At 39.0% G+C, this 18,413-nt stretch overlaps 2 protein-coding genes across 3 annotated transcripts in view; both read right to left on the bottom strand.

Moving 5' to 3' along the window:
• LOC109859760 (titin-like) overlaps window positions 1-12,651 on the bottom strand; it is a 69,668-nt gene extending 57,017 nt beyond the window's left edge. For both annotated transcript variants that reach the window (XM_020438302.1, XM_020438304.1), the window contains exons 1-23: window positions 12,533-12,651; window positions 12,266-12,453; window positions 12,025-12,190; window positions 11,723-11,948; window positions 11,396-11,634; window positions 6,440-6,562; window positions 6,137-6,315; window positions 5,816-6,063; window positions 5,438-5,694; window positions 5,167-5,358; window positions 4,899-5,081; window positions 4,207-4,815; window positions 3,916-4,092; window positions 3,668-3,851; window positions 3,456-3,583; window positions 2,923-3,372; window positions 2,050-2,838; window positions 1,565-1,967; window positions 1,174-1,476; window positions 934-1,100; window positions 583-867; window positions 321-501; window positions 9-211 (exon numbers count right to left, since the gene is read on the bottom strand). In XM_020438302.1, the coding sequence (XP_020293891.1) occupies window positions 9-211; window positions 321-501; window positions 583-867; window positions 934-1,100; window positions 1,174-1,476; window positions 1,565-1,967; window positions 2,050-2,838; window positions 2,923-3,372; window positions 3,456-3,583; window positions 3,668-3,851; window positions 3,916-4,092; window positions 4,207-4,815; window positions 4,899-5,081; window positions 5,167-5,358; window positions 5,438-5,694; window positions 5,816-6,063; window positions 6,137-6,315; window positions 6,440-6,562; window positions 11,396-11,634; window positions 11,723-11,948; window positions 12,025-12,190; window positions 12,266-12,453; window positions 12,533-12,619 (5,967 nt within the window). In that variant the 5' untranslated portion in view covers window positions 12,620-12,651. The remainder of the gene's footprint in view (window positions 1-8; window positions 212-320; window positions 502-582; window positions 868-933; window positions 1,101-1,173; window positions 1,477-1,564; window positions 1,968-2,049; window positions 2,839-2,922; window positions 3,373-3,455; window positions 3,584-3,667; window positions 3,852-3,915; window positions 4,093-4,206; window positions 4,816-4,898; window positions 5,082-5,166; window positions 5,359-5,437; window positions 5,695-5,815; window positions 6,064-6,136; window positions 6,316-6,439; window positions 6,563-11,395; window positions 11,635-11,722; window positions 11,949-12,024; window positions 12,191-12,265; window positions 12,454-12,532) is intronic.
• A 189-nt stretch (window positions 12,652-12,840) lies between these two features.
• On the bottom strand, window positions 12,841-18,007 carry LOC109859761 (SEC14 domain and spectrin repeat-containing protein 1-B). The gene is made up of 14 exons (XM_020438305.1): window positions 17,681-18,007; window positions 17,230-17,583; window positions 16,925-17,117; window positions 16,729-16,842; window positions 16,464-16,638; window positions 16,279-16,379; window positions 16,005-16,214; window positions 15,733-15,918; window positions 15,303-15,659; window positions 15,119-15,241; window positions 14,860-15,051; window positions 14,500-14,705; window positions 14,128-14,191; window positions 12,841-12,962 (listed from the first exon to the last, which is right to left on the bottom strand). The coding sequence occupies exons 2-14, from the start codon at window positions 17,412-17,414 to the stop codon at window positions 12,930-12,932; spliced, it is 2,139 nt and encodes a 712-aa protein (XP_020293894.1). The 5' UTR covers window positions 17,415-17,583; window positions 17,681-18,007; the 3' UTR covers window positions 12,841-12,929.
• Between the last annotated feature and the right edge of the window lie 406 nt (window positions 18,008-18,413).

Below are 18,413 nucleotides of genomic sequence, written 5' to 3' on the forward strand. Positions count from 1 at the left end.
ATACTTACTAGAATCCTCTCCTTACGTGTAACTTCACAATCATCCGAGTACCATCTCAGATCAGGTTTGGGTTGTCCAGTTACAGCACATTCGAAAAACGCATCTTCACCCTCAGCCACCAACAAGTCCGTTGGAAGCCGAACAAACTTTGGCGGGGAACCACTGACGAGAGTTTCTTCTTCTTTTTGTACATCCGAGATGTGAGACGCCGCTGCAATTGAAGAAGAAAAAACATCATTAAATACAATATTAAATCTCGTGACTGCTCGTTGCTTTAAAAGCAAATAATTGGTTTAAAAGTATGTTACAAGTATACATACGTGTAACTGTTAATGTACATTGACTAGAAGCTTCGCCGCCAGAATTAATGGCGACTACTTTGTACATGCCGGCGTCATCCAAGAAAGCTTCGTGAATAACCAGCGAACATCTGTCACCTTGAAAGAGTAGTTGAAAATCGGACGATTCTTTCACAGGTTGATCATCGTGGTACCAGATCACCTGGACAAATTCATCAAAAATTAAAAAAAAAAAAAAATGTTTATAAGTCACGCAAACCACTTATCGAGGAAGCAAGTTTACTTCTGGTTCTGGTTGGCCAACAATCACGCAGTCCAGTCTGGCCGAACGTCCTTCTTGGATCTTGAGATCGCGTAGAGGCACCTGAAACTTTGGAACTATCGGTTCCGTGTCGCTGCAAACAAAGTCGGATTCACTGGTTTCGTGAACCAAACGTCCTTTAACGGAAACTGTGCAGGATGCAGTGGCCTCGCCGACCTCATTTTTGGCAGTTACCGAGTAGGATCCGGCATCCTTTGGAAAAGCCTCCGTGATAGTCAAACTCGTTCGAGCGCCATCCGTTTGAATCTAAACAAGTCAGCAAACAGATTACACATTCCGCTAAATATATCGAATCAACTGTGCATCACTCACTTTATGATATCTGGTTTCTTCGAGTTGTTTTCCGTCGTGACTCCAGCTTAATTCGGGAATTGGATCTCCGCCGGCTTCGCACTCTAGTTTCACTCTTTGCCCCGCCCTGGCCATAGCGTTAGACAATGGCACCACGAAATATGGTTTCTTCATAGAAATTTGTGCGGCTGAAATCAATATAATATATAAAAAAATAATAAAAACTTCAATAAATCGTTAAAAATAGAACAATAGACTTACGTTCCACATCGAGAGAAGCAGTAGTAGATGATTGTCCCCATCGGTTTGTGGCTTTGCAGGTGTACAACCCTTTGTCTTCGAGAAAGACCTCATCAAACTTCAAAATAGCTTCGCCGTTATTGAAAGTAATCACGTAATCCGGCGAATTATCGATATTGACGTCGTTCTTATACCATTGCACCGTAGGAAGAGGATTTCCTTCAACGGTGCACTCCAATGTATGCGCGGATCCTTCCCTTACGGTCGAAGGTTGCAGTTCCTTTACGAAGACAGGACCGCTTGGCTGTTCTTCGGCAGCGGTTTCTGTGAAGATAATTTTTACAGACGTGAGATCGTTATTGTACGCGCGCTCTCAAAATAAGCGCGCAAAACAATGATGAAATTTAATTACCTTTGACAGTCAGAATGGCGGAAGTTTCGGCAGAGCCAAGAATGTTGAATGCTCGACAAGTGTACTTGGCGGAATCTTCAGCGAACGTCTCTTCTATTTTTAAGACGCAAACGCCGTTCAGATAAGTCGTCAGATAATCCGGATTGTTTAAAATCGATATTCCGTCTTTGTACCAAACTATTTCGGGCGTCGGCTGGCCGATCAAGTGACATTCGAAATTGAATTCTTTGCCCTCCTCGACTGTTGCGTCGTTCAAGAGAACTGTAAACTCCGGAGCCAACGAAACGAGTTTGTCCGCTTTTAAATCTTCGGTGCGTGATTTTTCTTGGATTTCTTCGAATACTAGTGTTCTTGGGGGACTAACTTCCTTCTGAACGACTGGAACACTTTTTTCAACTTCCGTCTACAAACAAAAATAGATACAAATTATATACAATACGATATTGCAAAATTAATTGTCAAAATAATCAATTTTTTTTACTTACCTTTTGAAGAATATGAATCTCTTTTGTCGTCACGGCGGAAGTAACCGTTTCTTCCACTATAGTTTCGGTTTGCGCAGAAACAGAATGCGAAACGGGAGAGACAAGTTTTCGCGCCTCTTCTTCTTTTAATCTTCTCGCTTCTATCGCAGCCTTGTCTAACGTCTCAGCCGCAAGTTGTTCCGCAAGTTTTTTCGCATTTTCCGCCTCCTTTCTGGCAGCTTCTGCCGCGGCCATTTCTATCTTGACCGCCTGTAACTTTTGATCAACTTCCAGCTGCTCGGCTTGCAGTTTCTCTTTAAGATCCTCGGCGGTTTGTAAATTTTGACTAAGAGTACGCAATTCGGAAGAAATAACTGCAAACGAATCCAGCATCTGACGATTTTCTCCCACTACTTCCTGAAACTGCGGGAGTCTGTCTGTGCCGAAAACTATAGTCGACAATTGCTTGAGCTTCTCAATTCTTTTTTCTTGTTGCTCTTCGCCTGGCTTCAAGTAAGCTTCGATCTCTCGCAATAAATCGACGGTTTCTTCAGGCACTTTGACACTTGTTGCTTTACGCGCAACAATCACCAGAAGTTTGCTGCCTTCTCTAAACCATTGTTTGGCTTCTTCCAAGAGCACAAAGTATTCGATACTTAAATTCATTCGCTTCTTGATATCTCGAACGTATTGTCTCAGATGATCAAATCTGTTTCGCAATGACAAAATCTCGTCCGTCACTTGAGGCGGTGATGGAACGATCGTCTCTTCAGCTTCTTTTACGAAGATCTCTATTTTTTCTTCCAAAGTCTAATAAAAGTCGAAAAACGGTAGATCAACAATAAAAAACGTTTTCGAAAATCTTGCTAAATTATTTTTTTAACTGTAACTCACCGTTAAAGTTTGCTCAAACTGTTCGAAACTGGCCAACGCAGTTTTCGATGCTGACAAATTGTTTCCAAGTTTTTCGTCTACATTCTTCAACTGATCGTTTAACTCACGTAGATCCGAATTAATTTTCTCAAGATCCTCCCGGAAGATGCAAAGTCGTCGGTGTTTCTCGAGACAGCTCGTTGTTTCCGTCTGAAACCTCTCGTACTCGACGACCACGGAATGTATCGCGCGTTTCAATTTCTCGATATCTTGTGTCGCTGATTCTGGTGGCTCCTGTCGTCTAATGCTGTCGATGATATCTTCAGATTTTGTACGTATTTGTTGTAAGAATTTCGTGATAAATGTTTTCAATATATCGAGTTCGCTCAATGCACCGTCGACATCAATCGATCTTGTGAAATTCGACACGCATTCACTTTCTCGCTTTGTTTGACAAATCTTATTCTCGACCTTAAAAAAAGAAGAACATATTACACAATTCAAATAAGTTTAATAAGATGCAAATGTTTAAAATATTTCAAAATCTGTTTTACCTCTTCAAGATTTTTGAAGATAGAAATTAAAGACTCCAATAGAATCTCGTAATCTTTGGTGACAGTATACGTCTTCTCGTATGTTTGCACAAGTTTATTTGATACCTGCTCGGCTGCTTCAGCGTTATCTGATATTTTATTTAATCATTTGTGTATTTAAATGTATTTTGCTAAATATGATGTAACATAAATACGATCTTTTTTTTAATTACCTCTTTCGACAAATACTTTAATGTTTTTCTTTCTAGTGTCCAATTCTTGAAGAGCTTTGTTTAGTTCAGGTAGGATCCGTTGCTTTACATCCTTCAAATTCTCCAGGATATCGATTATTCTGGAGAATGGTGTTGTTATCACGGGATATAGCGTTGTTTCCAGTTGTGAAATCCACGCTAATGTCTGCGATAGAATAAATCGATAACAATATACAAAAAAAGCAACAATATAAATTGAAGTCTAGTACCTTTGCGCTTTCCTCGATTTTTCGTTTGCACTCGATTCGTCTCTGTCTTGTAATTTCGATGGTGGTCTGCCATTTTTCCCACGACTCGGTCACGACCAATTGCCGATTGGCGAACTTTTCTAAAAGGGTCTGAACACACAGACAAGCTCGAGATACATCGAGATAAGGGTCATCAACCTATGAAACAGGAATATAGACACAAGCTTTACATTTTGTTCCAATTTTTTAAAAGTTTAATAAAAATTAGTAAAATTGTTTTTCTAATCCAAACTTAGTTTATAAATTACTCACATTGTCCGTTTCATCGAGGAACGCTTTTGCATGATCGTCAAGTTTCTTGTAGAGTGGTTCCAGAGACGTCCATTTTTTTTCCAACTCATTAATCTTAGCTTCATTTAACACGCCCTCACACTTCTTTAGTTCATCGGTGATAAAATCCATTTCGTTGGTCAATTCTTCGACAATTTCGTGAAACTGTATGTAAGTCGTGCCCAGTTCGATCCTTTTAACAAGTGCGATCTTAATTTTTGTCCATTCATCTTTAAGATTTTTTATTTTCGATCGCAGTTCGTATTTTTGCGTCTCCTCCAGGCGTTCTACGACTGGCAAGATCTCCAGTTCCAGGTGATCCACTTCCTCGCTCTTATTCTCTAGATCGATCAACAGTTGGCAATGAACTCGACGGAAGTCGCGTGCCATCGCAAGATCGCTGCCCATGTCTTGATGCCCTTGAAGAAACGCCTCGACGACGCTAGTCAGCCAAGCTCGCAACGCTTCGTGCTTGTCCAAAAATGTAGCAAGCATTCTCGAAATCTCCAGATTTTCTTCTTTATGAGCCGTGCACCGTTCTATCAAACTAGTCTTGCGATTCTCAAGTTCTTTAATGGTGTTCCTTACACCCTAAACGTGACATATATTACAAGGTTCAACTTACTGCGCAATACTAAATATACTTATAAAAATTAATCGATTAATAATCTGACCTCGGCGCCGGGCGCTCCTCTTCCCGTGACATCCAGCAGCGCATATCCTTCTGCCAGGGGCTTAGCAGTCACATCTTCTATCGTGGCAACAGTTTGCGCGTGGAAGCGCGCGAGACGCGCGGAATAAGGAGGATGCTCCGTTGTCATCAATTGAATCTCCAGTTGATCCAATTTCGTGAGAGCCTGCGCGTCGAAGTATAAAAAATTATATTTGAATGAGTAGTTCACAAAAGTAAGTAAAAAAAAAAAAAATTATAAAGATACGCACGGATCGTGCAGATTCGAAGAAAGCCATTGCTTTGTTTAACAGCGTGCTATACTGATCTAAGTCGTTGACGTAATCGGCGGCAACGCTAAGAATCGCGTATGCCTGTTCGGTCGCTTGTTCGCCAGCGAAGTGTCCTGATGACACTAATCGTTCGGTCGATTTGGTTATTTTAATTGCTCTGTCTTGGAAGTCCTAAGAGAACAAAATATATTTTTTATATTTTTTTAATTGCGTCTCATTTCAGATTTAATTAAATTGATGTTTACGTTACCTTTGCTTCAGCTTGCAACTTCTTTAATTCAAAGAGAAGCATCTCCGCATTAGATGCAGAATCCCCTAACTGATCGCAAGTACCTGCTAACGCGGCTATTCTGTCGTTAAGAAGTTCTTCAAGATCACGAAGATCGGTTGCGAGCAGCGCGAGAGCGAGACATTGCTCCAACTGTGTCTTCCTGCTGCGAAAAGACGTCTCGATCAGCCGCCTTCTGTCGTGAAGTTCTTCCAGCCATCTTTCAACGAGCAGCATAGCTAACAAAATGTAATATTCTCGTGTCAGAACTATATTGGGCACAAAATAGCTGATTTTTTAACGAGCAAATAATCAATGGGAAAAATCAAACAAACACACAATCAAAAACACATGACACACCGTGATTAGCATCGTCCTTGACTCTATCCGGTCTCGAGTCTATGGTGCCTTCGTTCGCCAATTCCTTCAGTCGATCCAGCAGTGTCTTGCCTTCCCGCAGCGCGCCCATCAGCGCTTCCAGCATGTCCTTGCGAAGATCCTGGATCTTTGATAGAAAATTTCTCACCGCTTCGATCTCGATCGGCAGCAACGTGTCGTTACACGCCATCTCTAACGCATCCATATTTTCTCTGCATTCTGCCGCACGACTGCAATATATAATCAATTGTGTCGAACAACTTGTGCGAAGCGCGAAATTATTCAATTATGTTTTGCAAGTACCGTTGAAACAACACGTTTTGATCGAGTATTTCCTTGCGACGTTCCAAAAGTTGATTCACATCGCGCCACGCTTGGCCCAACGATTCCGCCATTGCCGCGTACACTTCCGCTTTGGTTTGCTGGGTCGCAATCAGATGATCAGCTTGCCGCAGTAATTCTTCCACCGGGTTCTGCTTGTTCTACTTATGAGAAAATTTTAATTTATCGGAGATTTCTATATTTTATTTGATTGTATTTAATGTAAATTTGACGTAATCTAAAAGCAAGAGTTTGCTACGCTCTGATCGGAGATATATACGTCACCTGTAACCGAAGTAACACTTGCTCGTGAGCGTTCGAGAATTCCGTAGCTTCTTTTACAGAAGCGCCGAGTTTCGTTAGTTCTGGTTGCAACTCGAGTATTTTCAGCTTCAGCCATTCGCCGCTCTAAACAAAAAATTATTAACCGACGTAATGAAGATCTTGTACAATATCACAAATGACAAAAGTATATATAAACAATTAAAATTAATTCGATGACATCATCAAATAAATTGATTGCTTCAAAAAACTGTTATTCTATTTTTATTTAATATTTCGATTAAAACACTTTTTAAAACAAATGCCAAACAAGAAAGTTTTAGTAAATATAGATATTAATCTCGAACGATGCACATTGAACACGAAAGATTGATCTAGTCTTCAAATAAACTTCCGTTATCGTCCATTAGCGGCTTCAGTCTTCAAATAAATTTCCATTAACGGCTCAGCATCATCCATTAACAGCTTGTAATGCATGATCGTGCACAAATTTTGGATCGAATTTAAAACTAATCGAGATTTTACTCCTCGAGTATTATATATACAAGAAGAAAGATGAGGGAAAAAAAAAACAAAAAGAAAAGACAGTGCGGAGACAGAGATTGGCCTCAGTTCATCGACCTCATAAGGTTGGGATGCAGAAACGAGCAAGATATGTTTCCATTTTCATCTTTGGCAGACTGCCGAATATCCAGGTTTGGATTGACCAGTTCTCTTCTCTTGTATCGCCATATGTCATCAAAATGTTTTTTTTTGTTTTAACGTGCTAGAAAAGACACAGCCCCTTTCACAATTTTTTTCTCGCGGGTATTAGAATAACTAATGACAGAAGAAAAAAGATTACAAAACAAAAACGTGTTCGAACGCGTTTGCAGACACAAAAGAGAGATGCGAAGTATAATTACGTTATATAATCGATCACCAAAGAAAACGGAATTCGTGATGCGAGTGAAAGCAAATCTTATGGCTGGCGCGGCTCAAATTGAACATGATGCCATAAAGTCACGTGTACATGCGCGAGGAAAAATTCCGCGCGCGGTGAAACGACTGGTTTAACCGAATATGGTCGTATGTATTCGTATGCTTGAAATTAAAATGCGTAATTCGAGCACATAGAAAATGAAAAAACAGCAGAGTTTCAGCTGGAAAAGAGTTGCCCGATGATAAAAATAACTACACTGGTCATATACTAACGAGTTGGTCGTGCCATTTAATTTTTTTCTTTTACATTATATTCATTATTATAATTTCCTTTTAAAAAAAGAAGAAAAAAATATATGTATATATCCTTAAAAACAGAAGATGGATATTTTTCTCAACAAAAGTCTAAAGAAACACTGTGATGATCAGTAGTAGCAAACTACGTCGCAGAAATCTCACGTGTCTGGGAGTCCATGCTTATTTCTTTCTTTTTGGACGTAGAAGTCGGTGTCGCTAGACCGTAGAAGTCGGTGTCGCTAGAGACGATATAGGTGGAAAGGTGCGGTAAAAGGAAGAATCATGCTGCGCGTCCGCGAGACGGGCCGGGCTGGGCCCGGGCCGCCCCGAGCCGTCTCGCATATAATACCGGTTTGTTAGATTACACGAGAGAGTGCACGGAATCCTACCGCGGGAGAGAGATCTCTCTCGGTTCGATATGGACTTCGCCGGTCACTCGGTCTATTTGCCGATTTGTCTCGCGGGAATTAGCCGCGGTTTTCAATTTGAGATAATAAATGAAAGATTCGCGCGCGAGGTTGTACTCCTAGTCGAATCGCGTGCAATTAAAATTTTCAATTTCGTTCAATTTCGTGAGAGAATTATATTTGACATCTGGTTGTCTCGATTGTTTTATTTAAAAGAAAAGAGCAATAAAAAGATTTTTTAAATCTGCAGTCAACAACGTTCGATATGCAATTCGCAATCGCAGATCGCGCGCGGCGGTCGTGATCCCTTAGTATTTCGGAACTCTCGGCGTACACACACGTGAGATGGGTGTATATCTGATCATGGCGTGTAATGGGAGTTACTGTACTTAGCGGTTAAATTTATCCTTCGTGGAGTTTCGGGAGACTCGTTTTGCTCAGCGGATACCTAAAACGCTTACGGTTTCGAGAGGACTCGGAAATAACTATAGACCGAAGCAACCGAATCCCGAAATATCCACACCATAGGCGTTTATACGCGAGATCGCGCGGCGTTAAGTTAATCTTTTGCTGTGAAAACTCTAAATCAAACAGTAGAAAATCCTCTGTTTGATCTTAACAAATCTCTCGCGTCAAATTTATTATCCAATCGCTCGCGGTCAGAGTCAAAAAAAGATAAAAAGGATAAATGGTTCCTTACTTGAAGCAAAGCGATTACTACACGCGTTTCTCCGCTTTGCACGACTATAGTGCTTATCGTGGTGGTCGGGGAGATAATCTGTTGCGTGCCCTCATCTCTCTGCATCGCTATTCCCGAGTTCATTTCGCCGGCGGATCCTTCGGGATGCATCTCCATCGACTCGGGACCGTTAACCATCATCATTAATTTCGTCTTCCGAGCGATACTCCGTTTCAAATCTTAAACGTTAGTCGATTGGATGATTGCCAAGAGATTATGCATTCTCAAAGTTCGAAAGCATACAGGAAAAATTATGTACTCGCCGAACGCTGGTACACGCTACGAATTGAGCAATATCATTGACAGACGAGTTGCGAAAAAAAAATTGAGTTACACTATTACGCGATCTAATGATTTCATGCCTTCTGAAACGGGCAGGGTGATTTCAATGCCCGTAGCTAAATATATCACAGTGACGTATGCCGATCTAAACCGAGACATAATAAACATCTTGCTCATCGATATTCTCAAAGAGAAAGAAGACGTTAACAGATGAAAAATTATAAATTTCCAGTTGGCGCACAGCTGTCTTCTTCTCCCGATTGATGTTATTTTTGGCACATGATTAAAGGCGCTGCTGTAAAAATGTCTTCAACACAAGAGAGACGAGCGTTATTATGTTTGTCACACTACAAATCAAAATTCTTATTTAGAATCTTCTTACGACATCTTTTCGATGTTCACCTCGCTCAATTTGCAGCAGTTTAAAAAAAGATTTATTTTATTTATAATTTTCATCTACAATATTTTTTTATGTTGCGAAAAATAAGAAAATAATATTTTTAATGCGTTTATTGAAATTTACATTTTGTTACGATATGAAAAGATTACAATTTGTTTAATTCTACACTAAAATCTTCTTTGGAGATTTAGAGTCGTCGCGGTTACATATTACTTATTTATACTTTATATAGATATCTTTACACGGTGACGTCATCGATGGAGACGAACAAATGGTAGAATAAAACCGGCCTGACTGGTAGCGTTCTTTCGAAGCGACAAGTACATTACGGTGAAAACCACAGGCAAAGATGACCCGATAAAAAGATCAGTCAAAATATGTATTTTGAAAGAATGTTCCAAGTATTTTTTGTTTAATAAGTATTTTATTCTTTCATTATATTAAAGAATTACGTGATTGCTTTGCCAATTAATTTTTAAACCGGCTCTTGTATTAAAAAAACATCACTTTACATCAATGTCCAGTTTGTGACATTACTGTTTAAAGTGACAGAGATTTTTGACAGAGATTTGTTTTTTTTGTTTAATAAACGTGGTAGAGTCAGAACTGTGTTTTATATTTTTCTCGTTTAATTTAAATTTACGTCAATGACATTACGGCAAAACGTCTCTACGGTGCACCAAGTTACGAGTACAAAATTTTACAAAAATATCTATTTTGCCTCATAATAATATTCTACTTGGCACGATATGGCAATCACCTAAAATCGATTTGCGTTTAGGCGGTAAGAGCAGTAATGACGACAATAATAACGGCAGAAACACTCGCGTGACACATGTCACGAGTGTATCACGTCACCAGTCGATCGGTTGCAGTAACCAGCCGAACCAAGACTGAACCGGCATGGCGCGTCACGGCCTCCGGCCTCCCGGTTTAAGCCTCCGGACGCCTCCCGCTCACCTTCGTCGCGCTCGTCGAGCACGATCTACGAAGCAAAGCTGCGCGACGCAGCGACGTCGAACGAAAGTGGAGCGATCGTAAACGAGAAAAGACCAGCAGATGCTCGCTAGCTGGATTTCAAATGAAAAATCTCGCCGAGAATTACGGTACAGCACGAAAGATGTGAAATTAAATGCAACAAAGACTTAAAAATAAGAATAAGAGTAAAGTTTGTTTAATAAAAAGTTGTGTTTAATTGTATACTACAACAACAATTTTATATAATAATAACAATTTATATGCAATAGTTGTGCAATGTGTGGTTTTCAAAAGAGATAAAGATAATTCGTAATTAACTATAATTATTCATTGTTTAATAATTTGCATTTTGCGCTACACCTTCGCGAAGAAAGAATAAACGCGGCGACGTGTTTCTTAAATATATATAAATCAAATATGTATAAATCGACATCACTGTCAGGCAATTTGTAAAAATAACGAATATATGCTGCGACGTAGTATAAAAAGTCTCCAAGAGAGTGTATTATGTAAAACTTTTTTATTTGCAATACAACAAAACGCATTAAAAGTGTGCAGTTAACGCTAGTTTTTTTTATACTTCTAGCCTAGAAGTTACATGGCATATTCTTAATGCGAGCAATAATTTGTACAAATATAAATATTTCTCTAATCAAACAAATGCGTTATAGGTAGTATAGTTTGGTAACATTTATTTGTCAGATGAGTTACATAAAAATTGTCTTTATCAAAGCTGCAAAAATTTTTAGGCGGCGATTAAGTAAACATATATTTATATAAAGCTTGAGATAAAAGATGCAATTACAATAAGCACATTCCACAAGTATTTAGCTCGAGCTAAGAAATGACGAATATATATAGCGAGTTTAGTTGCAGTTGTTAACACTTAACAAACTTTTTCTGCCAATTATCGGCGAATTCTCGATCGGACTCACCTTCCTCGCTTTCTCGAGGAACTCGTCGTCTTCCAAATTGTCGTCCTTCTTTATCGGCGACATGTCAATTCCGCTGTCTTCGTGATGTCGCGATAACTCTTGCGAAAACAACGAAATATCCTCGTATTCTTTTAAATTAGAACGCGAGCTCTCGTTAACCTTATTTGTGAATTTTGTTGTAACATTTTGATCCGATTGAACATTCTTCGGACACTTCGCAACACATTTTTCAGACTCTTCTATTGAAACATGAAGAATAAAATAAATTAAAAATAAATTATATTATCATATTGTATATGATAAAAATCATCAAAATGAAATACTGACTGAACAAAGAGACATCAGAATCCTGATGAACACCATCCGTTTTTTCATGTGATTCCGCTGGTATCACACTTTCTATATCTTGAATAACCTTTCCATCAATGTGTTGTCGATGATCTAGTACCGTATTTGACGTGACTTTGTAAGAGGCGACGTCTAATCGAACGTTATGCGATACACGTAAGACGGTCGTCTCCGTCACTTCTTTCGCAATTTTGCCTGATCTTTCCTATACGCAAAAATAATTATTTTTATTAAATATCGGATTTTTTTTTTAATGTCATGTACATTTATTTCCAACATACGTCAGTAATTTTGTCCATCGTTTTGATACGTGTTGTTGGTTGTGTGCCGCTAATGGAGGAGGAAATATTTGACATTACTTCAGTAGGTTTCATTGTTTGAGTCTCATTGCTCGTACCAGAGTAATGAGGTGCGGTTGTAGTTGTTAGTTTAGGCGTTCCAGTGATCCTACGTAAGTCAGAATATTTAGATTTGGTGAAGCACAAGTGATTTTACAAAAAGATTAAATATTTGCGTAATTACCAAGTGGAACTAGAACACGAGGGCGTCACCACAGGCGCCGTAGTAAAAAGATCTTCACATTCCGGCGACGTCACGAAAGACTCGCTTCTGGAGATAGGAAGTGGTGTCGAGCACTCAGTAGCTGTCGTATAACATTCTACGTTATATTCCTCCGTAGCGCTTTCGCTATAAGATTTGTCGGCAACTTCCTATAAAAATAGAAACGCCAAATTTAACTGACTATCATTATTTGAAAATTAACGATGTTTTGACGATAGATTAACTCACCTTATTGCTATCCTTATTGGTCGCTTCGACATTTTGTGCGGAATGTGAGCGGATATGAAGCGAACTCTCGTCGGGTATTTCCGCCATGGACGTAATCGGTTTAATTACATCGGACTTAATTATCGCGGTTCCCGAAGATGATGGTTGCTTCAGAGTAGTTGCAGTTGCGGTCGAAACTGTGGCAACCGGTGTCGATGTGATTGAAGTCGTGTGGACGGGCGCGTCCGACGACGACGCGACAGATATCGAGAGCAAGGACGAAGCTGAGGACGTCACTGCTGCAGGAATAGACACCGAGCGAGTTCTAGCTCCAGCCTCGCATAGTCTCGCATCCAGTTTTTCCGCGAGACGCGCGACTTCCGCTAATTTCGCCGAGATAGCATCCACCGCTGTCAAGTTACTGCCGAGAATCGACGCGGCTTCGGTCATTCTAGAAAAGCGAATTTGTTTAGTCAGATTGATATTCTATAAATAGATTGTTTTTCTGGACTAGAAATCGTCGAAGGTTGTTTGGCGTCTGCGGTTTCAGTGAGTTCCAGAAGCTCCGCACGGTAACACACCACTTGCTTGTACCGTGTATTTACACGTTCTAAATATTTTATATCGTTTACAGAAAATAATAACTAAGAAAACCAAAGAGCTGTGTAAAGTAAACAATTTCGCCTAGTTGTATATTAGAAAGAAACTTGAAAAAAGTTTGATCTTAGTAAATTACATAATCGATCGTTTGACAGTGCATTGACAGTGTGTTGTCACGTGGCCTCTGTAATTTGGGACGACGGTTCTAATTTCGTAAAACGCGGTTGTTTCACTAAATACTTGTATAACCAATCGTATATAAACTCTTTTAACAATATCAAAGAGAGTTTTTTTTTTAACAAACTTTTTATTTCAAGTCATCGTTTACTTCAATATTCGAGCGTCAAGTTTTCCTTTCATTGTTAGAAGATGCATCAAAAATAATCTTGGTGATGCAATACGATGGACGATTCTTCATGACGTAAGCCAGTTCGCCAAAATATTGGAGGCGAAATATTCGCATATTACCAGTCGAGCTTTAAGTTTGCGATGTGACCGTGGAACGAAGCCAGAGAATTGTGGAACAACGCGATGTTTTGTTATTCATGAGCATCATGGTAATTCTTAATAATTTCTGAAGATGATTTTCGGGTTTGAATCATGTTAGTGTCATTTTTATATCCAAAAATTAACATTTAAACGCGAAAACTATCTTCAGGAATTCTTACGACACATCGCGAAAACATCAAATATCAAACTTAACAATGTTAAAATTAAAACGTTAGTCTCAGCAACGATTAAAGTTATAAAAAGTACGAAATAAAAAATATTCAGTTGTAAACATTCATTTGTCAATTAATACTTTTTCTTATAAAAAAAAACCAAATGCAGATATTTGTCTGTCAATTGACATGTGATCCGCATTGTAGCATACTCATCAAATAAACACACAAAACTAAATATATGTAAAAAATATTAGCGAAACTACAAGAACATAAAATAAAAAAATAACGCATATAAGTATAATAATTCTTACTCAAAGATACATTTAAGTTGTCTTGCTGTAACAAACTTACGTGCGTCGGTTCTAGATTTGCAGGAGCTATCTCGACGAGAGTCGGCCATGGACTGACACCGTCTCTATTAAACACGTAGGCGTTCGACTGCACTTTACTACCTCTCGCTAGTTTACTATGTTCTTTTCTATTTGCTCTTATTCTCTAATTATAATTTACAAAAGAAGAAAAAAAGATTTCTCTCGCTAAATGAGTATTTCTGATTTGTGTAATTAATTTATCTTCACGACACTCGCTTAATTTCTCGCTTCAACTCAGTCACGCTGATCTGATGCGTATGTAAATTAAATCATTAATTCGAAATCTGATATTGCAAATTTTTAAATCATCAGAGATGTCATAATTATGATAATGCAATGAAATCGTACTCACGGTTGATAAAGAGGCTCTTTCAATCTTGTTTTAAGCAGACGACCCAGTCTCACCATTCGACCAACCTCCAGTAGGAGCTTCTCTCGGTTATCAAGAACGTCTCTTATGCCCGTTCTGACGCGTGATTTCGCCGCCGTGTCTTCGTCTTTCGCAACACGATGCAGACTCGTTACCGCTTCCATCAGATTTTGTAATCTGACGCAGTGCTTGAAATAAATTAATAGAAAGTGTAGAAGACGTATAGCTGCATGACACCGCAATAATACGGAATGATGTTTCTTTCCTAGAATAAAGTAGCTCAAGCACTACTTTCGAATTCATATATATTATCAGAGTTCGTTTATTAGTGTTAGTTCGTACATCTTCGACGTTTCTGTGAAAGACAGCGCATACTCGCAATCTGGTCAATTGTTCCTGACTAACGGATCGAAATTGCCGCCAAGCTTGCCGCAACTTCGAGAAGAGACTGGCGTTGATCTCCAAAGGTATTCTGCAAGACAATCTCAGTACGCGCGCGCCGTTCACCAACTGGCCGCCATACTCATAAGTTCCCTGGAATTATTTGACTTCAATTTTGCGTAAATCCAAAATAAAGAAGTCGCAACTAACTTTATTTTACCTTTGCAGTTTCCTGAAGGGACTGATGCTCTTCCTTTTGCGATTGTATTTCTTTTGCGTTGCATCCAACTTCCATGTGATTTTGAAGAAGAACGTTGAACAAATCATTTATCCACTTGACAGCCTAAAAAAAATATGACTTTCATTATTACTATTTTATTATCATATTTTTGCGTTGTACTCGCCTGCTCGGCATCGCTCTCGTACATGTGTATCAGAGCTATTTGTTTTAACGAGAGCTTTTGCAATTCCACGCTGTCGTTGAATATGTTTTTCCTTGCGTTTGTCGCGTCTAGTATGTCTTTCACATTGATTATATCCTCGTCGTAATTCACACGAACTTCTCGACCGAGCGCGTCTTTCACGGGCATCGAGAGAATGTCCGATAATTTTTCACCCTCTTTTACGAGTTCGCGCTCTAAATTGTCTAGAACTGCTTGACTCTTTTCTAACGTCAGAAGTTTCACGCTCGCCTGAGAGAAATTGTAGTTTCTGCTGCCCATAACTAAGTGTTCGAATACTTCGCTCGTTTTGTCGAAATACTAAAAGTACAATAACAAATAGAGCAATAACGAGTAATTTTTAGCTGCTGTTTATTGTGAAATTTAGTTTTACCTCCGAAACCAGTCTGAAAAATCTCTGCGAAGTGATTAGTACGTTTCTACGTCTTTCGAGTCGCGAAGCGAAACTGCGGCAAACGAAATCCATGAAATCTCTTTGAGATTTCAAATCCTCAGGTAGTCTGTTCTTAGGAAGACTGTCGATTTTATGAAGCAATTCCGCGTATCGTCCGTAAGTTTCCTAATATAAACCGTATTAAACACATATCGCAAATTCTTCTTTAAATAAAAATAAAATTGATGTGATGTTTTTATTAGTTCATTTACCCGACATTGAAGTTCCAGCTTTTCGTGCTGTCTTCGAAGTTCCTCGGACGAAGAAACGTCAAAACCAACTTGACAGCAGGAGTTCAACATGTTGTCCGCAGGACCTAGAATCCAATCGGTGACACTCGACACACCTTGCTCCAGATCCTCGATTACTCTCGCGGTATCCAAATTTCTTTCCATTTCCATCCACGAATTTTCAATATCCATCTAAAAGTGAAAAACGACACCGAATGTAATAAAATATGAATTAAATGTAAATATAATCAAATACCTGTTTTAGTTCAATAGAATCGAGCAGTTTGTGAATTTCTTTCACGGTGTCCAAAGTATCTTTCGAAGTGTCTCTACTCATACAACTCACTAAATTTCTACCTGCAAACAAATGACATTTGTTTGACTTCTTTCATAATTATATTTCCACGATTAAGTAAAAGAAATACATAATACGAAATAGACCTGATTGAAGTATATGGCGTGCCGTTGACACCAATTTTATGCCGATTTCCCAATATGATTCCACATCATCGTCGGACTCTGTCATGCGAATGCCATCGAGAGTATTTAGTCTTTGATGCAAACTCGTCATCTTTGACACGAGCTCTGAAGCATCCCTCGAATACTCTTCTATTTTCTGTTTGTAAGCAGTAAATATAAATTAAAAAAAAAAAACATTCATATTTTTTTATGTTAGATAATATTTGTGCTCAAAACTATAATTTACCATACGTTTCCTAATCCATTCAACGTGATTGTATGGTTTGTTACCTGCGAACTCATACGGCAATTGAGAAAAATCGATATAAACATGCAGTCTTGTTAGGGTGACATATATTGGCTGAAACAATTTTTTTTTTACGGAAATGAAAACACTCGCAAAGTTACAATTGATTTATGTTTTTTATATTTATTTTACTAACTTCGCCTTCTTTGTGCGACTTGGTGCAGCTGTCGACGCGTTTATCCCAGAAACCATCGGGTCGTACGACGATCACAGAAACGATTTTCGTTCCGATCAAATTCGTGGCCAATCTAATACAGGACCTAGCTACGCGCCATGCACCGCTACGCGCGTCCACAATTAGTACCAATCCGTTCTCTTTCGTTTCCTCGCTAATCCATTATCAACAGATATTAGATCACACATAAGCATTACGTATATATATATATATATTGACCTAATGACACACTTTTAATAAGAATATATTGATGTTACTATCTTTACCTGAAAATAGACATAAAATACGAAATAACGGATTCTAATTTCGGTTTTGTTGACGGATCGAGTTCTGGTGGAACATTAATTACTATCAAAGGACGTCCGTCGCGATCACGACCGCCTGGAATATACGCGAGCTTTGACTCTAGAACTTCCAGGATATCCACCGCTTTCAAATTCTTTATTGACATTTCTATAACTTAAAAAAAATTGTTTTACACAGATAATCTTCTGTACAATTGTTAATGTAAGTTATAATTATTGCTGTTGGCAACTATATCATTTTACGCAGTAATAAACCATGACCAGCAAAAGAATTCTAATCACGCAGTTCTATTCTCCATTTTTGCGCAAGAAAAACTAAAACAGTACAAGCCAGTTGTTTACCATTAAAAAAAAATTTATGTATACATACTTTTTAATTACAGATTGCAATTTAATATATGACAGTACTCACTGCTCTAAAATAACAATCTCCATTCACGTCGAGTCAAAATTTTCGAAACACTCGCGGAGCGTCACAACGGAACATCGCGCATATGCAGTTCGCAGCCTAATGTGCATTTCGAATGCATAGCGGAAATGTGGAGAACATCATGGAACAGCTGTTTCGACTTCGAGAATTACACCTGCGTGTCCACGTGAGCGACGGGTGAGCTGTCGCGCCCCGTTGTGAGATCCAACTTGATCGCACGTGTTTCCGTGTTAGATGACGGAAGAAAAATAGTCGCACACGTGCATCTATGCGCGGGACCCGCACGGACGCGGTGGGTGCAGCGCGCGCGGTGTTGCAGCCACGACGGAGGCTGCAGGAAAACCGAAAGCCATCTCTGTGGTCCATTCAGATACAACGGTACTTTGGCACCGATTAACCGTGAGCTCGCCCCTCCTTCACGCACCGCTTGTCCTTTTCCTCTCACCTCGCCGCATCTGCGGAACCGCATTTTTACCACTTGTTATCATTCTTTGGTTTAAAATATGCGGAAACATTTTAGACGAAAAAGTAACGGGGATTACAAAAAGCTAATGTATTGTGATTTTTGCGTGAATATACTACACACGGTCATATCGTTAACTGTTATCTTAAACAAGTTTAAACAAATAGTATAACTTATGGCTTACAATTAAATAAAATATATATATATATTTTAGCTGAGTAATTTACATGTCATGTAATTTAACTTCACGCA

The sequence above is a fragment of the Pseudomyrmex gracilis genome, unplaced genomic scaffold, assembly GCF_002006095.1.
Source record: "Pseudomyrmex gracilis isolate BER0280 unplaced genomic scaffold, ASM200609v1 scaffold_285, whole genome shotgun sequence".
Classification (NCBI taxonomy): Eukaryota; Metazoa; Arthropoda; class Insecta; order Hymenoptera; family Formicidae; genus Pseudomyrmex; species Pseudomyrmex gracilis.